At 34.4% G+C, this 24726-nt stretch overlaps 3 protein-coding genes and 1 long non-coding RNA gene across 5 annotated transcripts; 2 read left to right on the plus strand and 2 right to left on the minus strand.

Moving 5' to 3' along the window:
* LOC126714075 (uncharacterized) lies at positions 1-4092 on the plus strand. 2 transcript variants are annotated; one of them, XR_007651535.1, is made up of 3 exons: positions 1-409; positions 3342-3480; positions 3580-4092. XR_007651535.1 is itself a non-coding variant. In XM_050414073.1 (2 exons), exons 1-2 carry the CDS (start codon positions 236-238, stop codon positions 3925-3927), a joined length of 522 nt encoding a protein of 173 aa, XP_050270030.1. In that variant the 5' UTR covers positions 1-235; the 3' UTR covers positions 3928-4092. The 2 variants fall into 2 exon arrangements, 1 of the variants encoding a protein (XP_050270030.1); XM_050414073.1 differs by lacking the exon at positions 3342-3480.
* Positions 1683-2477, minus strand: LOC126714076 (uncharacterized). Its single transcript, XR_007651536.1, has 3 exons — positions 2434-2477; positions 2244-2292; positions 1683-1778 (listed from the first exon to the last, which is right to left on the minus strand). It is a non-coding gene; the product is annotated as an uncharacterized LOC126714076 (long non-coding RNA).
* A 1829-nt stretch (positions 4093-5921) lies between the features above and the next one.
* On the minus strand, positions 5922-6808 carry LOC126706846 (uncharacterized). Its single transcript, XM_050406415.1, has 2 exons — positions 6586-6808; positions 5922-6478 (listed from the first exon to the last, which is right to left on the minus strand). Exons 1-2 carry the CDS (start codon positions 6698-6700, stop codon positions 5967-5969), a joined length of 627 nt encoding a protein of 208 aa, XP_050262372.1. The 5' UTR covers positions 6701-6808; the 3' UTR covers positions 5922-5966.
* A 7879-nt stretch (positions 6809-14687) lies between these two features.
* On the plus strand, positions 14688-18904 carry LOC126700789 (uncharacterized). The gene is made up of 5 exons (XM_050398977.1): positions 14688-14703; positions 17240-17295; positions 17663-17845; positions 18385-18471; positions 18758-18904. The coding sequence occupies exons 1-5, from the start codon at positions 14688-14690 to the stop codon at positions 18902-18904; spliced, it is 489 nt and encodes a 162-aa protein (XP_050254934.1).
* Positions 18905-24726: the final 5822 nt, after the last annotated feature.

Consider the following 24726-nt stretch of genomic DNA (forward strand, 5'->3'; position numbering starts at 1 on the left):
TTCCCCTTCCCCTTCAGCCCTGTCTCTCTCCCAAAGTAGAAACCCAAACCCAGAAAAATGTCTTAACCTCCCTCGCCTCGTTAGTACCATCATCACCGGTGAACAACACCCAAGTCTCCGACATGTACAGCGGTGCGATCTCCTCCGTTGTGACCCATTTCCCAGCAGCGCCGACGAGGAAACCCAAACCCATTAAAATTTCTCAAGCTTTCTCGCCTCGTCAGGACCATCACCAATGAACAACATCCAACTCTCCGACGTGTATAGCGGCGCGATCTCCTCCGTCGTGACCCATTTCCCAACGGCGCTGACGAGCAACAACACCAACGTCACCCATTTCCCCATTTTGTCACGGACGATCTCCTCCGACCCAAGACGGTGCTTCCCTCTCTCACTCAGCTCAGCTCAGGTATTCCTCCATCGTGACCCATTTCCTTTTTAAATATGTTTGTTGCTGAAAGGGTTTTGTTTTCCTATTTTGTAGATCTGCTAGTTGTTCTATACTTTTAATAATAATACTGTCTGTGTTTGTGGGAAAAAGCCCTCTGATCTTTGTATTTGATTGGAAGCTGGCAATGGGTATGGGTTTATGTTTTCGCAAGAGATTGAATCCCCAGATCCTTGAACAATTTTTTTTGTCAATAATTTGCATAGATGTTCATATATTTTCATGTCTACTTTTGTGTGAAAATTATGTTTTAGTGATATTATTTGTTACTCTAAATAACCCATTTTCCCACTGTTTGAAGTATGCCGGTTTGCTTCACTAATTGGTTACATGAATTCTTTGAACAAATAGGCTTACTAGATGACAGAGAAAGTTTGGTTTGCCAAGATGAAACTGATAGGCAGAGCCAAAGAATTTTGGTACAGTAATGAAAAACTGCATCTTAAAAGGAACAAACTTACCATAACCAATTAGGTAGAAATGAAAGAAAAAGATAAATATTTACCTCAATCCTATCTAGAGAAGTATCTATTCCAATCCTAACAGTGTTCATGTAGATTCTAATTCTAAGTCTCAATCTACTATGGAACAAACTCTAGAAATCTGGTAAAAGTCATCCAAACCCTTTCAGCGAAATTTAAGAACTTGGACGCTAGGGTAGATGGCCTTGGTTCCTAACTAGGATCCATTGAGTCTTCCATCCAAAAAGTGCCCAACAAATTGAAGATGACACTTCCGAAAGGAGAGGCAATACCACCAAAACTTATGCTTATTGAACTACAAGTACCAACAAATGTTGCTACAACGCTAGGGCAACAAGAACATATCGCAGAGCCTAAACAAGGAATTGAAATACCAGAAACATGGGTAGTAGACTTAATACAACCTATTAGAGAGTCAGATATATTGCTTATCTCTGAGAATGAGGATTCCTCACTGCTTGGTGAAGAAAAAATTTAACAATAGAGCAAAGAAATAGTAAGTTACCTAAGCTGATGATCATAACTACAATAATTATTGTCCTTTACCTGGAAAATTTTCACATTAATTTAAATTATTTGAAAAGAACAATAATTATGCATCAATTTTAGTTCTCTTCTTTTCAAAAAAAAAAAATTATAGTAGGAAGCTATCTAAATGGGAATGTACTTTGTTAATCCCCAAACAATTAACCTTTTTTTTTTTCCAGAAGTAGTAAAACCATGCAGTAAATGTATTAGATAGAATTTATGAAATCATAAAACTACCTTGCCAAGTGCGCAGCAAATGCACGAGCAAAAGCGTCACCCCTTCTTTTAGCATCTTCAGTTCTGCCTTCACTTGCTACCGCCTACCATATTGCTCATTAAAATCTCACAATCATAATGAGACAATAAAACAAACCCTTAATATATTTTTATACATATATTGGCTCTTAAGCTTCCCACTTCTTATACCAAACAATTAATGAAAAATTAATAAAGCACACAAGCTACTCCCAACAATATACACGTGGTAGCACAGCATTACTATAACCAAACAAAACAAGGGTGCACATAGCACAATAGATTAAGAATAACTTTCTCTAATTTATTTCTTTCAGAAAATTTGGCGGGCCAGATGCCGGCATAACACATCATACGACCCCTAGCACATAATAAACAGCAGATTATGGAAAAAACTTGGTGTTCATTAATTGCAGTGTTACCAGAACTTCACAGATATTTCACTTTTTTGTCACTTGTTGCATGGCCAGATTGTGTTTTTGTGTGTTTGAGAGAGATTTTGGGGGTTTCATGATGATATCTATTTTTACCTTATCAACAAGGTCGGGCAAATGCTCTGACAGGACACTAAACCAATACCTACATTAAGATTAACATTTAAAATAAGCTAAAGAGACATTAGATTCAGATTTTTGTAAGTAATGATTGGGCATTAACCAGTCTTATCGCTTATTATGTAAAAAGAAAATCAGAGATTCCAGATTCACTGTATGTACTCACTCTAACTCACTGGGATCCGCAAGATCAATAGTGTTAGGCTCATAGCTGCAGGAGAACTAATACAATATTAGAAATCAAACTTTTTAGAAGTAAGCTTATCTAATTAGAGTAGTATGCAACATACGTTTTTGGGTCTGCCAATAGAGGGAACACCTCTAAAGTGTTGTATAGTTGTTCGTAGATTAGGATGGAGTATGAAAGTGTTGTTATGCATTAGCTTATCAAAAGTTTTTTTCCATGGCCGATTAGAGAGTGCTAGCATGAAAAATCATAGGGACTAAAGATATTTTTCTGACAAAGCACTTGCAAAAATCTTGGCATTTCATTTGGTGGCGGTAACTATTGTGAACAACGCAGAGAAGAGTCTTTTTTTTTTTTTTTTTAATAATTTCTTTTAGCTCCCTCCATTATTTTGAGTCCAATATATATATATATATATATATATATATATAGAGAGAGAGAGAGAGAGAGTGCTTCTTAGCAAAGACAATCATTTTCTCCTCTCCCTCATTTTTAGTTCTTGATCTTGGTTTTACACTCCATTGATTAAGCCAAGATCATAGAACCCGTTTATTTACTCCAACTATATTTTAATCCCATTGTGAGCAAAGTGTTGAAACTGCATAGCCAAAGGCTAGTAAGGTTTACTGAGAAATTCTTCAAGAGATTCTTGGAGTACTAGAGGTTTTAGTTTAGAGGAGATTGCTATACAAGGATTTGGGCGTTCTTACTGTAGCAACAGGAAGGCAATTAGGCTAGACAAAGGTTTTATGAGTCGTTGACTATGTAATTCAGTAATTGTTCAAATTATATTTGTTTTGAGGCTAATTGAACATTAAATATACCTATAATATGTCTTCTGCCAGTGTGTTATTATTGGACTTATTGCATGAGTTTCATTTTCTCAGCCTGTAATATGTCTTCTGCCACTACTTATGAGTCCACTTCTAGTGGCCATATGTGTGATATGGATCGGTGTGTAGAAAGGACCTCCCTATCTATCCGTAATTCGGTAGGAGGTTCTATGGATGTCAGTAGTGGTCGCCGGTTAGTATTACATGATTTTATTGTTGTTACATATTTGACTTGTCATATTCTTACTGTCTTTGCTAACCATCTTTTATATGCTTTCAATGTTGTATGCAGGACTCCGATCAAGCATGTAAGTTCTTCAAATGGTTGGACAAGAACACATGCCCACGTGGCCGTGCAACAGCACCACTTGTCCATGAAAGGTTTACCCGATATAAGGCCGAGGCCGTAGCTGCAAGAAATGAAAGGGATGAGGCTCATGCAAGGGAAGCAGAAGCATGGGAGTTCCTAAGGATAGTAAAGCGCAAGGCTGAAAAAACTAAGCTCGCACTCCAGACTGCTGAAGACAAGGTCTACAGGTATAGGCTAGCTTTATTTTTCTCTTGGACTATGGTTGGCATTTATTTTGTATTCTCTACTGCTTTTGGGGGCCATGGCCATACACAACTGTGTCTGCCATGACCCATTGACAATCACGTGTGTAATGTAAATATCTTTCATATTTAAGCTTTTTTTTTTTGTTGGATCATCTTTTTCTTTTCTTTTTTCAAAGAAGAGTTTGATCAGCTATGTAGTTGTTGTGATCCAAAATTTTGCAATAGTGTATCCTGCTATATTTCTAGATTACTATATACTTGTTAAATGATGTGGGGAATGATGAGGTGATCTTGGGGAAAGTTGGATGAAACAAATGTGAAGCAGCGTGCTTTGTGCAGATGTGTTCAATTTTGTGGGGCAAATTTATGGCTGATACGTATATTTGTGGGGCAAATTTAGCACTTCCCCCTCTACATATCCTAATTCTTAAATCGAATGTTATCCTTATTTTCTTCTAATAAGTCAATGTTATCCTTTATGATCCAAGTGATGAAGTAAAGATGTTCTATCTTATTTACTGGTTTTGGTTCGAATATGAAAGTATTTTGTACAACAAAACCAAAAGTAATCCCGATCAGTAACTTCTTATTCAAATGGATTCTATTCCATTTTTTTTAAAATAAATCTACAAACCTTGTATAAGTGAGGCATTAAACTGTATTAAGATTGTCAACAAGTACACTTATGTTTGTAAAAAAAAAACAAAAAAACAAGTACACTTATTTTCCTAAAAAGAAAGAAAAAAAAAATTCCCTCTTTAAGTTAACAGCAAAAACTTTATTTGATGTAGATATAATATTTAGGGATAATTACAGTAAACCCACCTGAGGTTAGGCCCGTTTACACTAAGCCTACCCGTGGTTCAAAACTTATCACTTTGCCCACCTGAGGTGTCTTCCGTTAGGGATCTGTTACCCACCTCTTCGTTTGCCGTTAGAAAAACACATTTTTAAAGAAAAACAAACATAACAAAGATCAAAAAGTTAGGACTTTTTATTGCTTAAGAACTTGTTTGAGAACAAAACACAGGAATAGCACAGATCAAATGCTATTCCTGATTAAAAGTGATATCATTGAGCATTTGTTTTTTTATTCTTGTTTTTTTTTTTATAGATCTCTCCAACTTTTATTCAAACCAAACCAAACCCAAAAAAAAAAAAAAAAAAAAAATTCCAGAAAACACAAGCCAAATCCCAGAAAACACAAGCCAAATTCCAGAAAATCATATCTCGCCGTCGCGATCTCGCCTTCGCGAGATCGCGCCGGCGGGATTGCGCCGTCGCGAGATCGCGACGTTGATCGCGATCTCGCGACGGAACTCGAGATCGCGATCGACGGCGCGATCTCGCGAAGCGTCGCGAGATCGCGATCAACGTTGCGAGATCGCGATCAACGTTGCGATCTCGCGACGGCGCAATCTCGCCGGCGCGATCTCGCCTTGGCTTGTGTTTTCTGGAATTTTTTTTTTTTTTTTTTGGGTTTGGTTTGGTTTGAATAAAAGTTGGAGAGATCTATAAAAAAAAAAACAAGAATAAAAAAACAAATGCTCAATGATATCACTTTTAATCAGGAATAGCATTTGATCTGTGCTATTCCTGTGTTTTGTTCTCAAACAAGTTCTTAAGCAATAAAAAGTCCTAACTTTTTTATCTTTGTTATGTTTGTTTTTCTTTAAAAATGTGTTTTTCTAACGGCAAACGGAGAGGTGGGAACAGATCCCTAACGGAAGGTACCTCAGGTGGGCAAAGTGATAAGTTTTGAACCACGGGTAGGCACAGTGTAATCGGGCCTAACCCCAGGTGGGTTTACTGTAATTATCCCTAATATTTAAGTGTATAATGGCTGTTTGGATGGATGGTTTTCATAGTTTTGGTGGGCGGGTCTATTGCAATATATTGGTTGCTAAAGAGTGCAAATCAACAAATAATACAAATACAAATTCAAATCACAAAAAATGCATCACCCTTAACAAGAACCAAGAACATCACCCTTAACAATAACAAAGCATTCCAAATTACACAGACCCAAAATACTTATAAACCAAAATTACATAATATTCCAAATTACATAGACCCAAAATAGTGCAGCGAAGTAAATGGTCAATTTCCATTTTCAATATATAATCATCTCACATTGCCACGAGCAACATAATCATTCCACATTGTGTCAGTGATATTGTCCCTAACTTGGCCCATCGCTCTCTTTGATGCACTTGACATCTCTAGTACATGCCTTTGGGTCGCTGAACTTGTTGATGCTCCAACATCTCCACTGCCTTCGCCATTGGTCACACTACCTTCGCCATCACTCTCTCCTATTGTTCTGAACAATTCATCACTCCGATTGTTCATGCGTATGAAATTGTGTAGAGCACAGCACACAATAACCACGTACCGCTGCCTAATTGGCTTGAAGTTTGGCATTAAATTCAGAATGGGGAAACGGGCCTTCAGCACTCCAAAGGACCGCTCAATAACCATCCGTAAGGACGAATGCCTGTAGTTGTACAACTCTTTCTTTGATGTTATCCGTCTACCGCTTGAGTTGAATTCTTGCACATGGTACCTATTTGACTTGTGAGGGGGGAGAAAACTAGTGCCAATTGGTAGACCCGAATCCACCAAGTAGTACGACCCTACACACACACACACACAACCAGCAAGCACGTAATTAAGTTGTTCATAAACATACTACTTAGACGTGGAGGATAAAATAATTTTAGTTAAAGTCACAGTATAGTACCTGTTGGTGGCCATGGGAATCCATGCTTCCGATCACTGATCGCTTCCTCGAAAACCTTTGAGTCATTCGCACTGCCCTCCCACCCACCATGGATAAATGTGAACTGCATGTCCATGTTACACACACACAGCACATTAGTTGTTATAAGGCTCCTGCGGTCCCTGTGTGCTTGAGTCTCATTTTTAGGAGGTCGGACACTCACGTGCGTTCCATCAATTGCTCCTATACATCTCTACACATGAAAGTTTTCATTAATCTTAGCAAGCATATATCAAATATCATATTATTTTACTGTTATGTCCAATTAGTTAAGTAAGAGAATGTTTTGTACCTTAAACCATGGCCAGTACTTGTTCACTTGAAGATGTTCGGGGAGGCCTGTGACATTCTGATCAGGTTTAATTAAATGCTTCACGTAGTGGTGGACAGCTCGCAACGCCTTACGAAAATGCCGGCACACGGTTTCTATTGAGTGCTGAAACCTGTCGACAACACATCTAAAGCGGGTGTTGTGTCCAAGTACGTACAATAACATAACCACGGCCTGAGTGGCATTCACCTCACTACGTCCGTCCCTCAAGTAACCATGTTGAGCCAACTCATCCACTAAATGTAATAGTAATTCAGGTGTCATGCGAAACATCTAATAACAGTTCATAGCATTATCTTCAGTGACCTCGTCCATATACGCCTTATCGGTCAACGCACTAGCACGCATTGGTTGTTTATCATAATGCCGCTGCATATACGCATACATCTCCCCAACTATAGGATTCACTAAATTAAACTTTGCCTCTTTTTCACGTTCGGAATCCGAATCGGTCCAATCATCATCATCATCAAATTCACAGTCATTGCTGGAACCAACGTTGTTGAAGTATGCATCATCAAAGTCATACTCTTGGATTGTCCGCCACCAGTCATTTCCGGACGCCATAAGTCACCTATACATTAGCACAAACACACTATTCAAATAGTCCTACTAATAACATCAACCATAGATTATAAAAAGACAAAAAAAAATAAAAATAAAACAAGTACATCACATAATATATTAGTATAATATAAACACCTAATTCAACCATCATCATAATAAACACCTAAAAATCAACAAACCCAACATCCAAATCCGTCACATAATATAACACAATATTTTGGTATAATATAAATACCTAATTCAACCATCACCATAATAAACACCTAAAAATCAACAAACCCAACATCCAAATCCATCACATAATATAACACAATATATTGGTCAACAAACCCAACATCCAAATCCGTCACATAATATAACACAATATTTTGGTATAATATAAACACATAATTCAACCATCACCATAATAAACACCTAAAAATCAACAAACCCAACATCCAAATCCGTCACATAATATAACACAATATTTTGGTATAATATAAACACCTAATTCAACCATCACCATAATAAACACCTAAAAATCAACAAACCCAACATCCAAATCCGTCACATAATATAACACAATATTTTGGTATAATATAAACACCTAATTCAACCATCACCATAATAAACACCTAAAAATCAACAAACCCAACATCCAAATCTGTCACATAATATAACACAAACCATACAAACATCGCAAATTCATAAATAAGATAAACTTTCGTATTATCCATACGAAACACAAACCATACAAACATCCCAAGTTCATAAATAACATAAACTTTCGTATTATCCATACGAAACATAATATAAATGTAAATAGAACAACCCGAATCCATAGTACATAAAAACCAAATAGCTTAGACATAGGTGATACAATGCATCATCAATCCTCCTCCGGGTTTAGAATGTCCTCAATCCAAAATTTCCTCCTATGCTTCGTTATACACATAAACACTACCCTATTATCCTTTTGCTGCAAAACCTTTGACATCTTAATGTAGGCCTTGTTACTCAGATCCGGATACATGTTCAGCACGTCCATTGCCTTGGTGAGTGAACAAGGATCACCTCCTACAACGAATTGAGCGAATTGGTCGGATGAACCGGTAGTCCTGCCGAGTTTACCACTATACCTACGTTCGGACATTGCATTGTACTCCTTTAGGGCCGCAGTCATTTCACTTACCCTATCCGACTTCTTTGAGGCCTTCTTACCTTTGCCACTTGCATCTTGCACAGGACGTTTTTTCGCCCTCCGGGTTACCTCCTCAACCTCAACATCCTCCACAGTTTGTAGGAAACTATCAAAGTTAGGGGTGTAACAGTCATCATCCAGATGAGTGGGTGCACTTGCATCGGCATCGGCATTGGCATTGGCATTGGCAATCTCTTCTTCTAGGGCACACTTCTCGTCACTATTCAGGGGAGGAGTGTTTGAGGAGATCTGGAGGTTCCCAGTCGCAGTATTAGTGGCGAACAACTGCTGCAATGATGGGTAGTCTGGGCATCCCTTAAGTTAGCTGCACCACGATTGGCCTGCAATATTCTTGGAAATATTAGCACACTGAACACAGTAGTTCATATATTATCAACTTGGAGGCAAATTGCATAAATAAATAATTGCAATAGGTTTATAATTAATAAACAACAGTAAACATACCGCAATCACATTCTACCACACCTCGTCAGAACAAGTCACTGTTTGGGTCTGCTCGTCCCACCCCAACCCCGTGTGTCTTAACAATTAGCTCCACTTGCGTTGTTTGAGTCGGAGCCTATTGTGCTTCTGTTGAACTTGCTTAAAGACAAAGTCTTTCCCGATCCTTCGGTTAAGTTCAGCTGTAATTGATGCCCATGTAGGACCCTTAAACACACCGCTTGGCATGTTACCCTTAAGTTGTTCCTCCAACATGATCTCAACAAAAATATGTTCTACATGTGGAGGCCACTTTTTCTCATCTGCCTCTTGTGATTCATGTGCCATCTATTTGAAATATCTCACGTGGTAAGCTCATGATAGATAATAATTTTAACAATTGATTAATAGGACTATAGGATTCATGTACCATGTAGAATTAAAGAGTCCAAAAAGTAAAAAACATTCCACAGTTAAATCAACATGGATAAGAAAAAGCATGCACGAAATGTAAGAAATAGTAGCAATATATAAGAAATAGTGGTAATATATAAATACTTCATCGAGGTTTACCACATATATTGTGTGACCAGATATACAAAAGATGGAACCCATAACAAATACAACTAGGTTAGTGCATGGCTAAGTATATGGTAACCCATAACAAAGTACGCTACTGAACATAATGGGAACAAAATATGTCAGCAGTATATCAAAAAGGACATGCACTACATTAGTTCGACTATGATCCACCTCTTACTGAGACGGGTCATCGGACAATCGGTCTGGAGAGGACACGGGGGAAACATTAGGCCCAAGAGCTCTAGTACGAACCCCCATTGATCTTTGATAATTCCGTCGAGTATGCTTCCACCTCCTCATTACCCGCCTCACAGTAAAGGCCTTCCCCAAGCGGGCATTAATAAAGTTTGTGATCTCCTCCCACACGTGCGCATTGGCATGATAAAGACGCAAATTCCCACAAACTAAGTGTCCAAGTATGGAGTCACACAACAGATCCTCACAATTGGCATCCCATGTTCTCAACTCCGCAGCCATCTTAAAGAACAATACACACATCTCATACACAATCATATCACAAGTACAATAAAGATATCCCAGTATTTTTAGAGGAACAAATATTGAGCATAGGATCCATATTAATATGTATATATGACTGCAATAACATGTACTGACTTATGTTCTTTGAAATCCATATTAATATGTATATATGATTGCAATGACATCCTTAATTCAGAAAAGGAAAGAAAGGCAAGAAGCTGTTGAATAAAGCAAAAACAGATAATCAGATAAAAACTAGCAGATTTCAGAAATTCATTATTATTAAATAGATAAAAACTTTGTTAGTATTTTTTTTAATATCATACACGAGATAGCATATAATGGCCTTTGCTAAAAAAGTATCATCTGTTCATAATATGGTAAGCTGGGTTTGAAGCCCTACAATCTCAGACAGAACAATGGGCTAGTGCAGAACAGCAAAACTAGTGCAGAACAAAACAGCAATGATGCAGAACAGCAAAACTAGTGCAGAACAGCAAAATTTTACAGAACAAAACTTAAATTTTATAGAACAATGGGCTAGTATGGACTAAGTATTTTACAGAACAATCAACTTGTCAAATTAAGGTTGTCTTCAAACTTAAATTTAAAACTAGTGCAGAAATCAAATTAAGGTTGTCTTTCATTAAACACATTTATATTAAAATTTGAAGTATTCTAAAAAATAAAAAGTTGTTGAGAATTTTATCTATAATTGGAGGGTTGTTTGAAGCTAGCTAGTTCTACGTAGAGATCTTTAGCCTTGTGTGAATTATGAAGGTGCTAATTAATTCATTGAAGTGAGATATATAGAAGGTGTGTGGTATTGTCCTGGTAGGAAGGACTAGAACCAACAAGACACATAGTCAATAATGGATGGGTTGGGTCTGAATTTTGGAATGGTTCTTAGTCAAATGCAACAGTACTTTTGAAAGGTTATAGCAGCTACTATTACTTTTTTGATAGGTACAAACAAAGACTATCGGGGACCAAAATATGTCTTAATCCCATAATTGGTGCCTCTTTTGCATGAAAGGCAGGGAGGCACTTTATATATATAGTCACAACCTAATTTGTTTACAAGGACCTGAAAATTGTAAATCTAAGACATTATTATTGACATTACTCCAAGTTCTGGGGCACCATTCATGCCATAGAATCAAATCAAGTTACATCCTCCAACCTTTAATGATGGAATTAATATACTTGTTGTCCTCAATTCAAACTCAGCCGCTAGTTAATCCCATTTTTACTCAAATTGCTCATAATTTTGCAATTGTAAAAGCCACTAAATATAGTACCATTTGTAAAAAAGATTTCTGCAACTTCACTATCAGAAATAGCTGCGATCTTTATGTGATCCCCTTCATTGTTCTCATAAAAACAATAATGAGGGGGGTGAAAGTGAAACAATAAATGTAGAAAACTATAGTCATTCATTCATGCACTTTTTGACATCTAATTTAACTTTTATTATCAGTAGAATCCTAAAGATAACAAGTTTTATATTTTGTATTTTATAATAGTTTCACTAGAATCGGTTCCTAGTGTCAGTCAATCAAGATTCGCCACCAAGAGAGGGGAGAGCCTTTACTTTAGGAGTAATGAGTATTTCTAATAAGATATGATCTAAAATTATGGCACTTGCTCAATGATTAATATTCTTTATCATCATGCAAAAATATCAATTACTTTATTGTATATATTCACATAACACCCCTAACAATAACTTGTATAATCAATATTTATCTAATAAGCACCTAATATAGAACACAACACATGTTCTAACAACAATATTCATATAATCCAATAAAATAAAGTCTATAAAATTTAAAGTGTAACAATTTATTTATCATTGATAAGTATGCACCTGTGTTTCTCTCTTAAATTCTTAATTAACATTCGAATATATCCGATTCTCAAAAAAAAAAAAAAAAAAAAAAAAAAAAAAAAAAAAAAAAAAAAAAACATTCAAATATATCCCGTTGTATTAAAAATAGAAGAAGAGAAAAGCATCATCAAATTCGTACAAAACCTCATCCAAAAATATCCACATATCTCTATATTTTCCCATCAACTTTATAAAAAAAGAAGAAAAAAAAATGGCGACTAAGACAAGCCGGAGAGACAAGCCGGAGCCTAGCCAAAGCATGGTCTAACAAGCCTTTCAATCTTAATTAAAGAAAAAATTGCAAATCCATAACCATTGAAGCAAACCCATAACCACGGTTTCAATAAATCAACTAAAATGCTTACCCAAACATCAAACAAAGAAAAAAAAAAGAAAAAATTGCAAACCCATAACCATTGAAGCAAACCCATAACCATGGTTTCAATAAATTAACTAAAATGCTTACCGAAACATCAAACAGAGAAAAAAAAAAAACTGCAAACCCATAACCACGGTTTCAATAAATCAACTAAAATGCTTACCGAAACATCAAACAGAGAAAAAAAATAATAAACTGCAAACCCATAACCATTGAAGCAAACCCATAACCACGGTTTCAATAAATCAACTAAAATGCTTACCCAAACATCAAATAGAGAAAAAAAAAAAAAAAAAAAAAAAAACTGCAAACCCATAACCATTGAAGCAAACCCATAACCACGGTTTCAATAAATCAACTAAAATGCTTACCCAAACATCAAACAAAGAAAAAAAAATAAAAAACTACAAACCCATAACCATTGAAGCAAACCCATAACCACGGTTTCAATAAATCAAATAAAATGCTTACCCAAACATCAAACAAAGAAAAAAAAAGAAAAAAACTACAAACCCATAACCATTGAAGCAAACCCATAACCACAGTTTCAATAAATCAAATAAAATGCTTACCCAAACATCGAACAACGAAAAAAAAATGAAAAAAAAAAAAAAAAAAAAAAAAAAAAAAAAAAAAAAACAGAGAAGCATTGCATTACCGTGACACGGCAGCGCGGTTGGCTGAGCTCGGAGCGGTGAAATAGTGCGTGAGGAGGTCAGGCTCATGAGAGCTTCTTCTAGGAGTACTGGAATGGAGATGCTCTGCTTTACTGAAGTGAAGAGAGGAGTCTGATATGACTGAAGAGCCGTTGGAGAGATTATGAAAAGGAGCGCACCACGTGATTTGTTTTGACTGTGGGACCGGGTAAGTAGTTTTATTTACAAAAATACCATTGAGTTATGAGTTATGGAAACAGAGTTATTGTTTGGCCAAACAACCTTTTTGCTATGAGTCCCACCATTTTTGAGTTATGAGTTATGGAAACTGAGAATTGAGTTGCAGAAACTGCTAAACCAAACAGGCTCTACATCACGAAAATAAATAGTTCAAGCAGAATCTAAATTAAGAAGAAAAGCTACATCAGATGGGGGATCCATGAAAATGGTAAAATCCTGAGCTAGAGAAGCTCCCCTGCGTGCCATCGCATCGGCACACTTGTTTGTCTCTCTGTAGCAGTGTTGAATACGCACCAAAGGAATCTTCTTCATCCCTTCTTTGCAGTCAGCTACTAAAATGCCAACACCATTTGGGTTCTCCATATCTTTCTTCAAGAGTTCAATGACAAGTTTTGCATCAAGTTTAAACACAACCGCTGGAACTTTAAGAGATATACAGAGCCAAATACCATCCCTTAAAGCCCAAAGCTCCGTTGCAACACTGGTAGCACAGCCAATTGCTCTAGCGTATCCTTTCACCCACTCACCATTTGCATTACGAATCAATCCACCTCCTCCAACCAGGCCGGGGTTTCCCATGGATGATCCATCCGAATTCAACTTCATCCAACTAAAAGGGGGTGGCAGCCACCTTACCTGGATTTTTGTTTCAGCTTTAACATGCTTCTCAGTGATCCCCAAATATGCCATTTCAACAGCTTTGGCCATTGTCTCGGCCTTTAAATCTTTTTGTGCGGCTGACTTCCCAAACACTAGATTATTCCTGAGGAGCCAAAGAACCCAAATAGCAATGGGAAATATAATAGCCCAGTCTAAACCAGTAGCATTACAATGCCGCATAGATTTGCAATTAATTCTTAGCCACACCATAAACTGAGTATCATAAAAAGAAGCAGCAGAGCACGGAGGAGAGAAGGAGTTCCAGAAGGATTGAGCCATAGGACAATCTCTTAAAGCATGGATAATCGTTTCAGGGGCAGAATTACAAGCCGAACACAAAGGGGAAGATTGTTGTATTGTTGAATTGCTGGATATTGTGTTTTGTATCTAAGCTAAGAAAGTCCTAGGATGAAAAGGAAAATAAAATAAATCAAAGATTTTTTAAAAAAAAAATTATTTTCTTTATGTCAGTACTTTCCATTTTCCAGTTAATCTTTTCAGTTTTTTTAAAAATGGATTTAAAAAAAAAAAAAAAAAACTAAAATGCTTAGGTGCCTTTTTTTAATATTTAATTTTATATTATTATATTAGCCATGTGTATGCCAACAAGACAAACTATTTGTCATGTAGGCATTTTCTGTTAGTAAGTTAACGACATGGACCAAATTGACTGTAACTTAAAAATAACATGAACCAAATTGACTACTACTAAAATGCAGAGACCAAATTGATCGTGACCCAAAATGTAAGGACCAAATTGACCGTCACCCCAAAATGTAAGGACCAAAATGGTGTTTTCGCCTAAATTATATTTTGAAACAAGCAAGATGAAGGAGTTACTTTTTTTTTCTTTCTTTCCCCCCTGAATGACCTCATTTTGAAGTCGGGCAAAACAGAAACATATCTAACCATTTAGCCTAAAGCATGTTTTTGGCAAAATTATAGCATTACAAATGGTAGTAATGTAATATAATGATTCAAGAAAAATATTTTTTGGCTATTTGAATTCCGTGACACATTTGTAATTTATTATGGTTTAGAGCATCCACAGCAAATGTGGCAAAAATTATGCCATTTTGCCACATCAAAGACCTACTTTATTATTTTACCACATCATTTTACAACATCCCATTTATCAGATATTTTATCATACAATTCTATACATTAAAATAATATTTCCTACCCATTAAAATAATATCTACAACTCATCAATCACAATCAACAGCCACTGCAAACAACCAACAGCCACCACCACATCCTCCACAACCCAAAACACAATTCAAAACAAACCCACCACAGCCGTTAATCTCTGCCATTGTTGAAAAATTTTAAGGTTTTAGATGTGTTTCTTGCTCTGTTTTGGTTTGGAGGCAGAGAGAGATCTTTGATTGATCAATACCCAGCCACAACCACGGCCCCACACCGCCACTACACCACCACGACCCAAAACCCACTCCCACAAATCAAAACCCCACACCCATACCACCGGACCCCATTACAAATCACCCCAACAATCAACGACACCAACCCAGGCACGATCGCCGCCTTGGCCCAATCGGTACCCTATTGCCTTGAGCTCAAGCTTATAAGGCATAGGGGGAGCGCTTCTCTAAGCGATGTGGGACTCTTGCACAATGAGCATGCCCACACTCGCTAAGAGGACAAAGCCGTGCGGGTAACATGCGGTGCGGACGTTGCACAAAAAGCATGCCCACCCTTGCCCCAAAGCGGACAAAATATTGTGTTCCTACAAGATGTTTTACACAAAATCATGACAATAAATATGATTGGTGCCACTTCAATAATACAATAAATTAAAATTTTCATAAAGTGTAAGATAAGAATTTTATTTAGGAAATGCTAATGAGTGCCCTTAGAGTATTGGTTAATAATCTATTTAAAGAAAGTTTTTATGGAAAATGAAAAAAAAAAGTAATTAATATTTTGACAGCTTTTTTCATTTCCCATAAAAGTGATATTAAAACTTTCCTAAAATGGATTATTAATGAGTGCCCTTAGCATGACCCTTTTATTTATTAATTTTGGAAAAAAGACTTTATTTTGGACATCTTAAAATGAAATAAAGGACCAACAATTTAGGATAAAGGGAGTATTTAATTAATAGTTTTGTTATTAGTGGCCCATCAATTAATGTAGTAGAAAATTTATAGTATCCTAGATTCCTACTAAAATAAATGTGATCGGTATTATTTCAATAATATTAAATTAATATTAATTTATATTATTGTGATTAATGACTCATCAATTTTTCAATTAATGTAGTAGAATTTATAGTATATATCCTAGATTCCTGCTAGAATAATTGTGTTTGGTGTCACTTCAATGATACAATAAATGAATATTAATTTATATTAATTGCTTTTTTCTTTTCCCATAAAAATTTTAAAAAAAAATATTTCATAAACCAATGCCCTTAAGGAATCTATTAATTTTTCCCTAAAATAATTGTTACCAATAATAAGTTGGCTTATTTTATTTTTGGAAAAAGTAAATAAATGTCTTAAGGGCATTAGTTTAGGAAATATTTTTAGAAACTTTTTATGGAAAAAAAAAAACTACTATTTTTTATAGCTTTATATATATATATATATATATTTTATGAAAGTAGTATCAAAAATGTTCTAAAATGGTCCATTAACAAAAGCCCTAATGGCACCCATTAACCAGACCCTTTATTTTAAGCCACCCTAATTTTTTTTTAAGAACATTTTAAAGCCACACTAACCAAAGCTACATTAGGATACACCATACATTTAATATGATAGATTTATTATTATTATTTTGAATGTGGATAATATGATAATTACACTGTGTCAATTATTTCATTTCTATATTGCAATAAAATAAAGACATATTAACTAATTAAAAAAAAAAACTAATTAATATAATAATATGCATATTTTTATATTCATATTATGTAAATTTTTAGTTTAAAATATAAACATATGATAAAGGGTATAAGTATGCATAAATAATTAAGGTAAATAATTAGGTGTATTAATTTGATAAAGACAAACATGGCTTCTATCCAATGCATTAGTGTACTGGACATAAACTTAACCCGAAAGACATCTATAAATTAATGAAGGAGAGTCGGAACTCCTTCATTAAAGACATCTATATTTTAAGGAAATATATCCTCATTATACTTATAATAAGTTTGAGGTATTTGTTTCCTAACTTATAGTTTGGGTGGTACCTCCAACTCTCTTTGAGGGAGAGTCGGAGCTCAAATCTCTATGGGTATGTACTCCTTTAAGTTTCTAAGAGAGAGTTTCACACACATATACATTTAAATTAGGTTCTAGTAGAATTTTTCTCTTGTATCAAAGAATTATATCTTAGAAAAAAAAAATCTAAGGAGGACATTATTTAAATATCTATATATATATATATATATATAAAAGTTGCATTTTTTTTTTAACCAAAAATATAGGAGGGAGAAGAGATTTTTGAAAAGTTAAGGAGGCCATGGCCCCCTAGCCTCCCTCCGCCCTGACCCAATCATCGACAACTGTGCAACGTTTCATTAAGAATTAATATTATCCTTCTCTAGGTCAAACTAGCCTATATATGTCTCATGGTTTCTTGATATTCTCCTTGTGTTTAGTTTGTTTGTTTGTTCGAGATAGAGAAAGAGAGTATGGGAAAAAGAATTACTCTAATATTTTTGTTTGTGATAACCTTTCTTGTTTTGAGTAGTGTAGATGTGAAAACTAAAGCTATACAAAATTTATCAGAAGTCGACAGGAAATTGATGGTTCTGAACAAACCAGCAATCAAAAGTATTAAGGTATATTTTTCTACTAACTTTCTTCTATCCTCTTATAATAACAAGTATAAACACTTTCATACATTAAAAAAACACAAGTCTAAACACACTGTAATTCTGTGTGTCCATGTATTCAACACATCAAAACTAATCCATGCGTGTTCTTATTGTGTTAAGAGGAAAATAAATTTAAATTTTAGATATATTTCTAAAGTCTTAGATAGTATTTATTTATTTTGAAAATATAAAATAAACATAAAGTATGCCTATAAATAAATAAAATCTACCTAATGATGTATATTAATAAACTGTTGTCTCTCCACTATGTTATATTCTAATTTTTCAAGCATTACTAGTGTGTCCCGTGTTGTGTTAGTGTCATTGAATCTAATTGTAAACAGATTGTCACGTCATTTAAAATTTTAAATGACATATCATTAGATACATCGTGCACTACTAAATTTGTAATATTTAATCTAAACCGTAAGTGGATCCATTTTAAATAGAAAGGATATCAATGCTATTAACCATGTATTGCTAAGCATTTATGGTTCTTCTAGAGTGAAGATGGAGATATTATTGATTGTGTCGACATCTACAAGCAACCCGCTTTTGATCACCCTGCATTAAGGAACCATATAATTCAGGTAAATTTACTTTCATAACCTTATTATCTCTCCGTATAAGAGATTATTTATTTAAAACATCTGTGTATGTGTTTTCTGATGATGCAACAAATTGTAATTTATGAATCCCATTGTGAAGTTATAATTGAAACTCTACGCATTTTTAAATTCTTAATTCCTTCAATGCACTTCTAGAATTAGACCCAACTATATATATTATTCATTTTATTTCTCTGCTCGTCCCCAATACTTTACTAAACTTGCATGCATACTCACTATATAGTATAATGCTTCATGTAATTTGCAGATGAAACCGAATAATAGTTTTCCATTTGACACTACCATTAGTGTTAAAAACGAGTCATCTCTGCAAGTGTTGTCTCAAACTTGGCACAAAAGTGGAAGTTGTCCAAAGGGAACCATTCCCATTCGTAGAATTAGTAGGCAAGAATGATTAAGGGCTACTTCCCTCGAGCACTTTGGAAGGGAAGGACCACGGACTTCCTCTATTGTAAATTCAACAAATGACAAAAGTAGTGGCAATAACGGCAGCAAAATCCAAGTCTTTCCTCCACCAAACCACTCGGTAATTAGACTTTATAAGAGCCTATTAATAGATATATTTGTTTTGTCATAGACTTCATTTAGATATGCACTTGTGCTAATGGACACAAGCACAACACAATGGAATTACACATGTTTTTTTGCATATTAGATTAAATATTATTTATTATCATAAACACTCCATTTTGTGAATAATTTTAAATTACAAGAAAAAAAAAATTAAACATTTTATAGATGAAATGGTTATACACAAAAAGTTATTGAGTGTTGTAATATAAACAAAAATTTTCAATAGATGTAACTTGATTTTGACCATATATATACTAGATCTAAACATCGATGCATCAACATATTTAGTGATTAGTTGATAATTTTTTTTTTTTTTTTTATAAAGGTTCTCCATTTAAGATTAACTCATGGGGAAATTATGCATTATTTTTCAAAGGTTTCTTCCCAAATTCACCCAAAAAGATTTTGTCACCATGTGTATTCTTATGCTGCCCACCACAAATAAAAATAAATAATAAAAAAAAGGCATCTAATATGCAAGTTTGTTCCAAAATATATCGTGATTTCTAATCAAAATATTTTAAAAAATATATATTTCTGGATTTTTTAATTTTTGCATAGTTAATAAAAATTTTCATGTTGAGATTGGTCCTACTTTTAAATCCAGCTTAATTGTTTAGTGATGCTTGTGAACCAGGCTGCATATCTTTTTACAGAAGGATATGGTTTTGTGGGTGCTAGAGGAGTTATAAATGTCTGGGGAATCCAAGAGTTGATTCGCCCGATGAATACACTACTGCTCAAATTTGGATTAAAAATGGCCCTAACGATGGTTTTGAAAGTATTGAAGCAGGATGGATGGTTGGTTCATTAAACAAAACATTAACCCTATTTTCTAATAGATATGTAAAGTGCATAGTATTAGTCACAATTTTTTTTTCTCAAGATTTGGTAATATCGTTTCCCCTTTTTCTAGGTCAACCCAAAGTAATTCAGTGATTCACAACCTCGATTATTTATACAGACTGTAAGTACATTTTTGCTAAGCCAAAGAGGCGAAATGGCAACTCAATTATATTTTTGATACTTTATGTGTGGATTTTCATAAAGAGGCATGTAACTCAATTGATATATTTTGGTGTTTTCAATTGAGACTATCCAAATTCGAATCTCTTCTCCTCCGTTATAACTATCAAATTTATCAAAACAAAAATTGTGAGTTTTCAATATACAACGAATAGAAGTATAAAACACCAACAATCTTAGTTTTCTTAGTTTGGAATAGATTTTAATTTATTCTTTTTAATTTTTTTGCTTAGATGGATGCGTACCAGAAGACAGGTTGCATTAATCTCATTTGCTCAGGGTTTGTACAAATTAACCCAAGGTACGAATTAGGTGCACCTATTCAACCTACATCACAAGAACGAGGAAAACAATATGAGATCCAAATCCAAATTTACCAGGTAATGAAAATATGAATCTCTCTCTCTCTCTCCAACATCGTGTACTATACTGTGTCCTCCAACATCATGTACTATATTGTGTCCTAGAAGTTATGGTTGCTCCACGTATCGTCATCTCCTTGCAATAAGTGGTTACTCTCTCTTGCTAAGAGGTTGTTATCTTTTAATAAAGATTTTTATATGGACTCCTCACACCTTCTTGCAAAAGAATGGGGAAAAAAGAGGTTAAAAAAAACCATAATATATATATAAACACACTAATTAGTAACTAATGCAATGCATGAAAAAGTTTTGACATATGGTTTTTTTCTATCTTTTATTTTATGTCTAAATATGAAATTTGATAGTTATAAGAGTTATTAACTGACATTTACTATAATTGTGTTTGTATATGAAACTATATGGAGTTTTTTTTACCATTTAAAGAAAATATAATGTGTTAAGATTCTAATATATGGTTTAGATACGAATAGAATTCAAATTCAATTATATATTAAAATAATGATGTGTAAAATTTTGATATGGCAAACTTATGTGGCACAATATTATAAAATTAACCAAAAGTCAAATTGCTTCAATTTTATATATGGATTCAAGCCTACAAAATAAAAAAATAAAGTTCTGTAAATTTAATAGTATAAATTTTTTATATGCCTTTATTAAAGGTTTTTTATTCGATTCATCAAACTCTCCTTAAAAAAACAGGAAAAAGGTGATGAAAATTCAAAGAAACCATAATAAAAACTACAAAAGGAGATCAAAAAACTGGAATATGAAAGCCTCCTCAAAAGTAATAATATAAATAAATTTTTATATGCGGCTTTGATATTATTCAACATGGCCTCTACAATTGACAACCCATACAAGAAAATTTGAATATTTAAGGCTATGTTTGGTTCACGTAAAAGCATTTCCGGAAAATATTCCATTTTTCGGAAAGGAAAACGTTTTCATGTGTTTGGCTGTCACAAAATTCGTTTTACGGAAAATTAATTCCGGTGTTTGGTTCATTCAAACATTTTTACAGAAAATGCATCAAATCCGGCAAAAGAAACAAAACCCAGCAAAAGAAAATGAATCAATTCCACACTCATTCACAAAAGAAACAAAACCCAGCAAAAAAATTCATCAAATCCGGTCAAATTGAGATCGCACGGCGGAGGAGAAGATGAGATCGCGTGGTGAAGGCGACATCGAGCGGAGGCGAGATCGGTGCGATCGTCTGACGAGCGCGCTCGTCGGCGCGATGCAATCGTCCAACGAGCGGCGCGATCAACGATTGGTGCTCTCCGATCTGGGCTCTCTCTCTCTCTCTCTCTCTCTCTCTCTCTCTCTCTCTCTCTCTCTCTCTCTCTCTCTCTCTCTCTCCGAAAATGAATTGAAGTGAAAATAAGGGTGTAAAATAATTTCCGGGTCAAAGGAGTAATTGTTGGTCAACAGGAAATGATTTTCCGGAAAATTTTATTTTCCGTTGCTGCCAAACACGTGGGTTTGGGGGAAAATGATTTCCTGAAATCATTTTCCCCCAAAACAAACGCACCCTAAGGGGGAATACATCAGTTAGTGGCATTAGAAATTCTAAAATGCGAAGAAGGTGAACAAAAAAATAAATAAATAAATATATCAAAGGAATATATAAGAAATAGTGGTGAAAATCGAGAAGCGTGCTAAAGTTGGGTAATGGAATAATTATAAAGTGATAACTCACATCTTGAATCTATGGCTTGCATATTATAAAGGAAAGAATAATTTTGAGGAATGATTAAAATTATTTGATAAAAAAGATTGAGTTGATTCAAATTGATAAAATCAAAAAATATAGAAAAATATCAGAAATAACATTAATTGAAATGGAAAATGAGACATGTGAATTAAAGGATTAACAGAAGACAGAAAATATGACGTCAAATATAATAAAATTTTGAAAAATAATACATGTGATCAACTCTAATTAATTTGTTGAGAATACGTGATCGATCCTAAAAAATTTGGGACTAAGTTTTTTTTTTTTTTGAGTAGATGATGATGATGATGATGATGATATTTAATTGTTTGTATAAAATCAATGTTTTGCTTTAGTTACCAGAAACCAGAAAATGGTGGCTAGTATATGGAGAAGACGAGGTGATAGGGTATTGGCCCTATGAAATCTTCAATCATTTGCAAAGGAAAGCCAGAATAGTTCAATGGGGAGGGGATGTTAATAGCAAAAACATCAAGGGAGTTAAACCCCACACTATAACAGCCATGGGGAGTGGAAATTATGCATATGGTTTGTGGGGATCAGCATGTTACATTGATAGACTTAGAATCGTGGATTATAACCTCCTTACGAAGTACCCTATATGGGTACGTAGTAATGCCGAGGAACCCAATTGCTACACTGCTCTTAATTACCAAAAGAGTCTTGCAATTGAGCCTGTGTTCTACTTTGGAGGGCCTGGCCGGTGGAGGTCTTTTTTGTCCATGAGAAGTGAAAACTACAAGATTTATTGATGCCAACAATTTTTTAGCAATAAATAAATATTTTAAAATATATATATATATATATATATATATAAAACCCTCTAAAATTTAGTTGATGCCTTCCACGTAAAAGGTGAGGATAGTTTTGCTTGGTTTGAGTAGTGTAGATATCAGAGCTGAAACTAGAAAAACTTAAATTATTAGAAATCAATCAGAAAATTGAAGCTTCTCAACAAGGCAGCAATCAAAAGTATTAATGTTTTTTTTTTTCCCTACTAAACGCTCCACTATCCTCCTCTACAAAGAAGTAAAGACACTGCGGATTCAATTAGCTCAATTGGTAAAAAAAATTATTGTCAAATGAAAGATATAGGATTCAAACCCCTCTATACCAAAAAGCAACTGATACTTTGACTTGATGATAAAAAGCAATTATCATTGAGCAGTTACTATAGGATGAAATTTTGTTGTACCTATTTAAAAAAATAAAAATAAAAAAAAATAAAATAAAAAAGACACTCCAAAACTTTAAGTGTGTCCGTGTTCAACTCGTAAAGGAAAACTCCTACATGCGTGTTCTTATTGTGTTAGGAGGAAAATAATATTTAAATTTTGATTTTAGATAAATTTCTAAAGATTTGGATAATTATTATTTATTTTAAAAACTTAAAATAAACATAAATTATGCCTGTAATGACTATACATGACATTTGAACACTATGACATCTAAAATTGAAATCCTTAATAGGAAATATCTTATTTATACAATTTTTTTTTTTTTTTTTAGATTAGAGGGTGTACCTCAAAGCAAATCATACCTCACAGTAGAACGTGCCACGTGGCATAGATAATGAATGTCAATAGATCATACCTAAGAGGGAAAATAGGTCAAATTTTCTATAAAAATTATAAACTAGAAAATTTTGATATATTTCTCTTCATATCTGCAGTGCATACATTGTAAATTATCTAAATTCGAAAAAGATATAAACCACTGATTAAAAACGAGTATTTTGAAGATTACTCATATTGAGAAAGGACAAAAAATTTCAGGAAGAAAAAAAATTTGACTCAAGTGATTCAAACTTCTTATCTTGTTAGTCTAGGATGGAATGCCTTACATTTTCGTCTTCTCATGTTCTCTTAATCAAATTTCAATTGTGTTCAATTTTTTTTTTCTTTTTTTAACATTATTTTTCAAAATATTGTAGATGAATATATATATATATATATATATATATATATATATATATACATTGAGAATCGTAGATGAATATTTTCATTATGTGGTCTAGCGTGATAGGCCAATAGATCATAGTTGCGTCACTTGTGTGTCAATCTGATGTGATGCTTTCGCTAGAAATGAGATTGAGCTTTTAGAACTTAGAAGCAGTTGGATACTTGTAAGCCAATTCATTCAAATGCTTACTGTTAAAGGACAGTTTTGCCTTTGAGCAGATTGGAGTCATTAGTAGAAGTAACTAGAAACATTTCGTTGCCATTTTCACGCCAAGTGCAAAACCTAACAAAACCAACTTCGATGACTTAATGAGGTGAGTTGCAGTTGCAGAGTTGGCCAACTTCTAGAGAGACACTCCTAGACCAGAAATTGCACTCAACAAAACGTTTCAGGCCATTTAAGGCTTACACCTATTGCATAAACTATGGTTTTGAAAATTCTCACCTAATATGTGCAAACTTGGAGAACTGGACATGACTTAAAATGATCGTGCACCATTTCTGAACATACTATAAATCCACGTTACCAACT

The sequence above is a fragment of the Quercus robur genome, chromosome 2, assembly GCF_932294415.1.
Source record: "Quercus robur chromosome 2, dhQueRobu3.1, whole genome shotgun sequence".
Taxonomy (NCBI): domain Eukaryota; kingdom Viridiplantae; phylum Streptophyta; class Magnoliopsida; order Fagales; family Fagaceae; genus Quercus; species Quercus robur.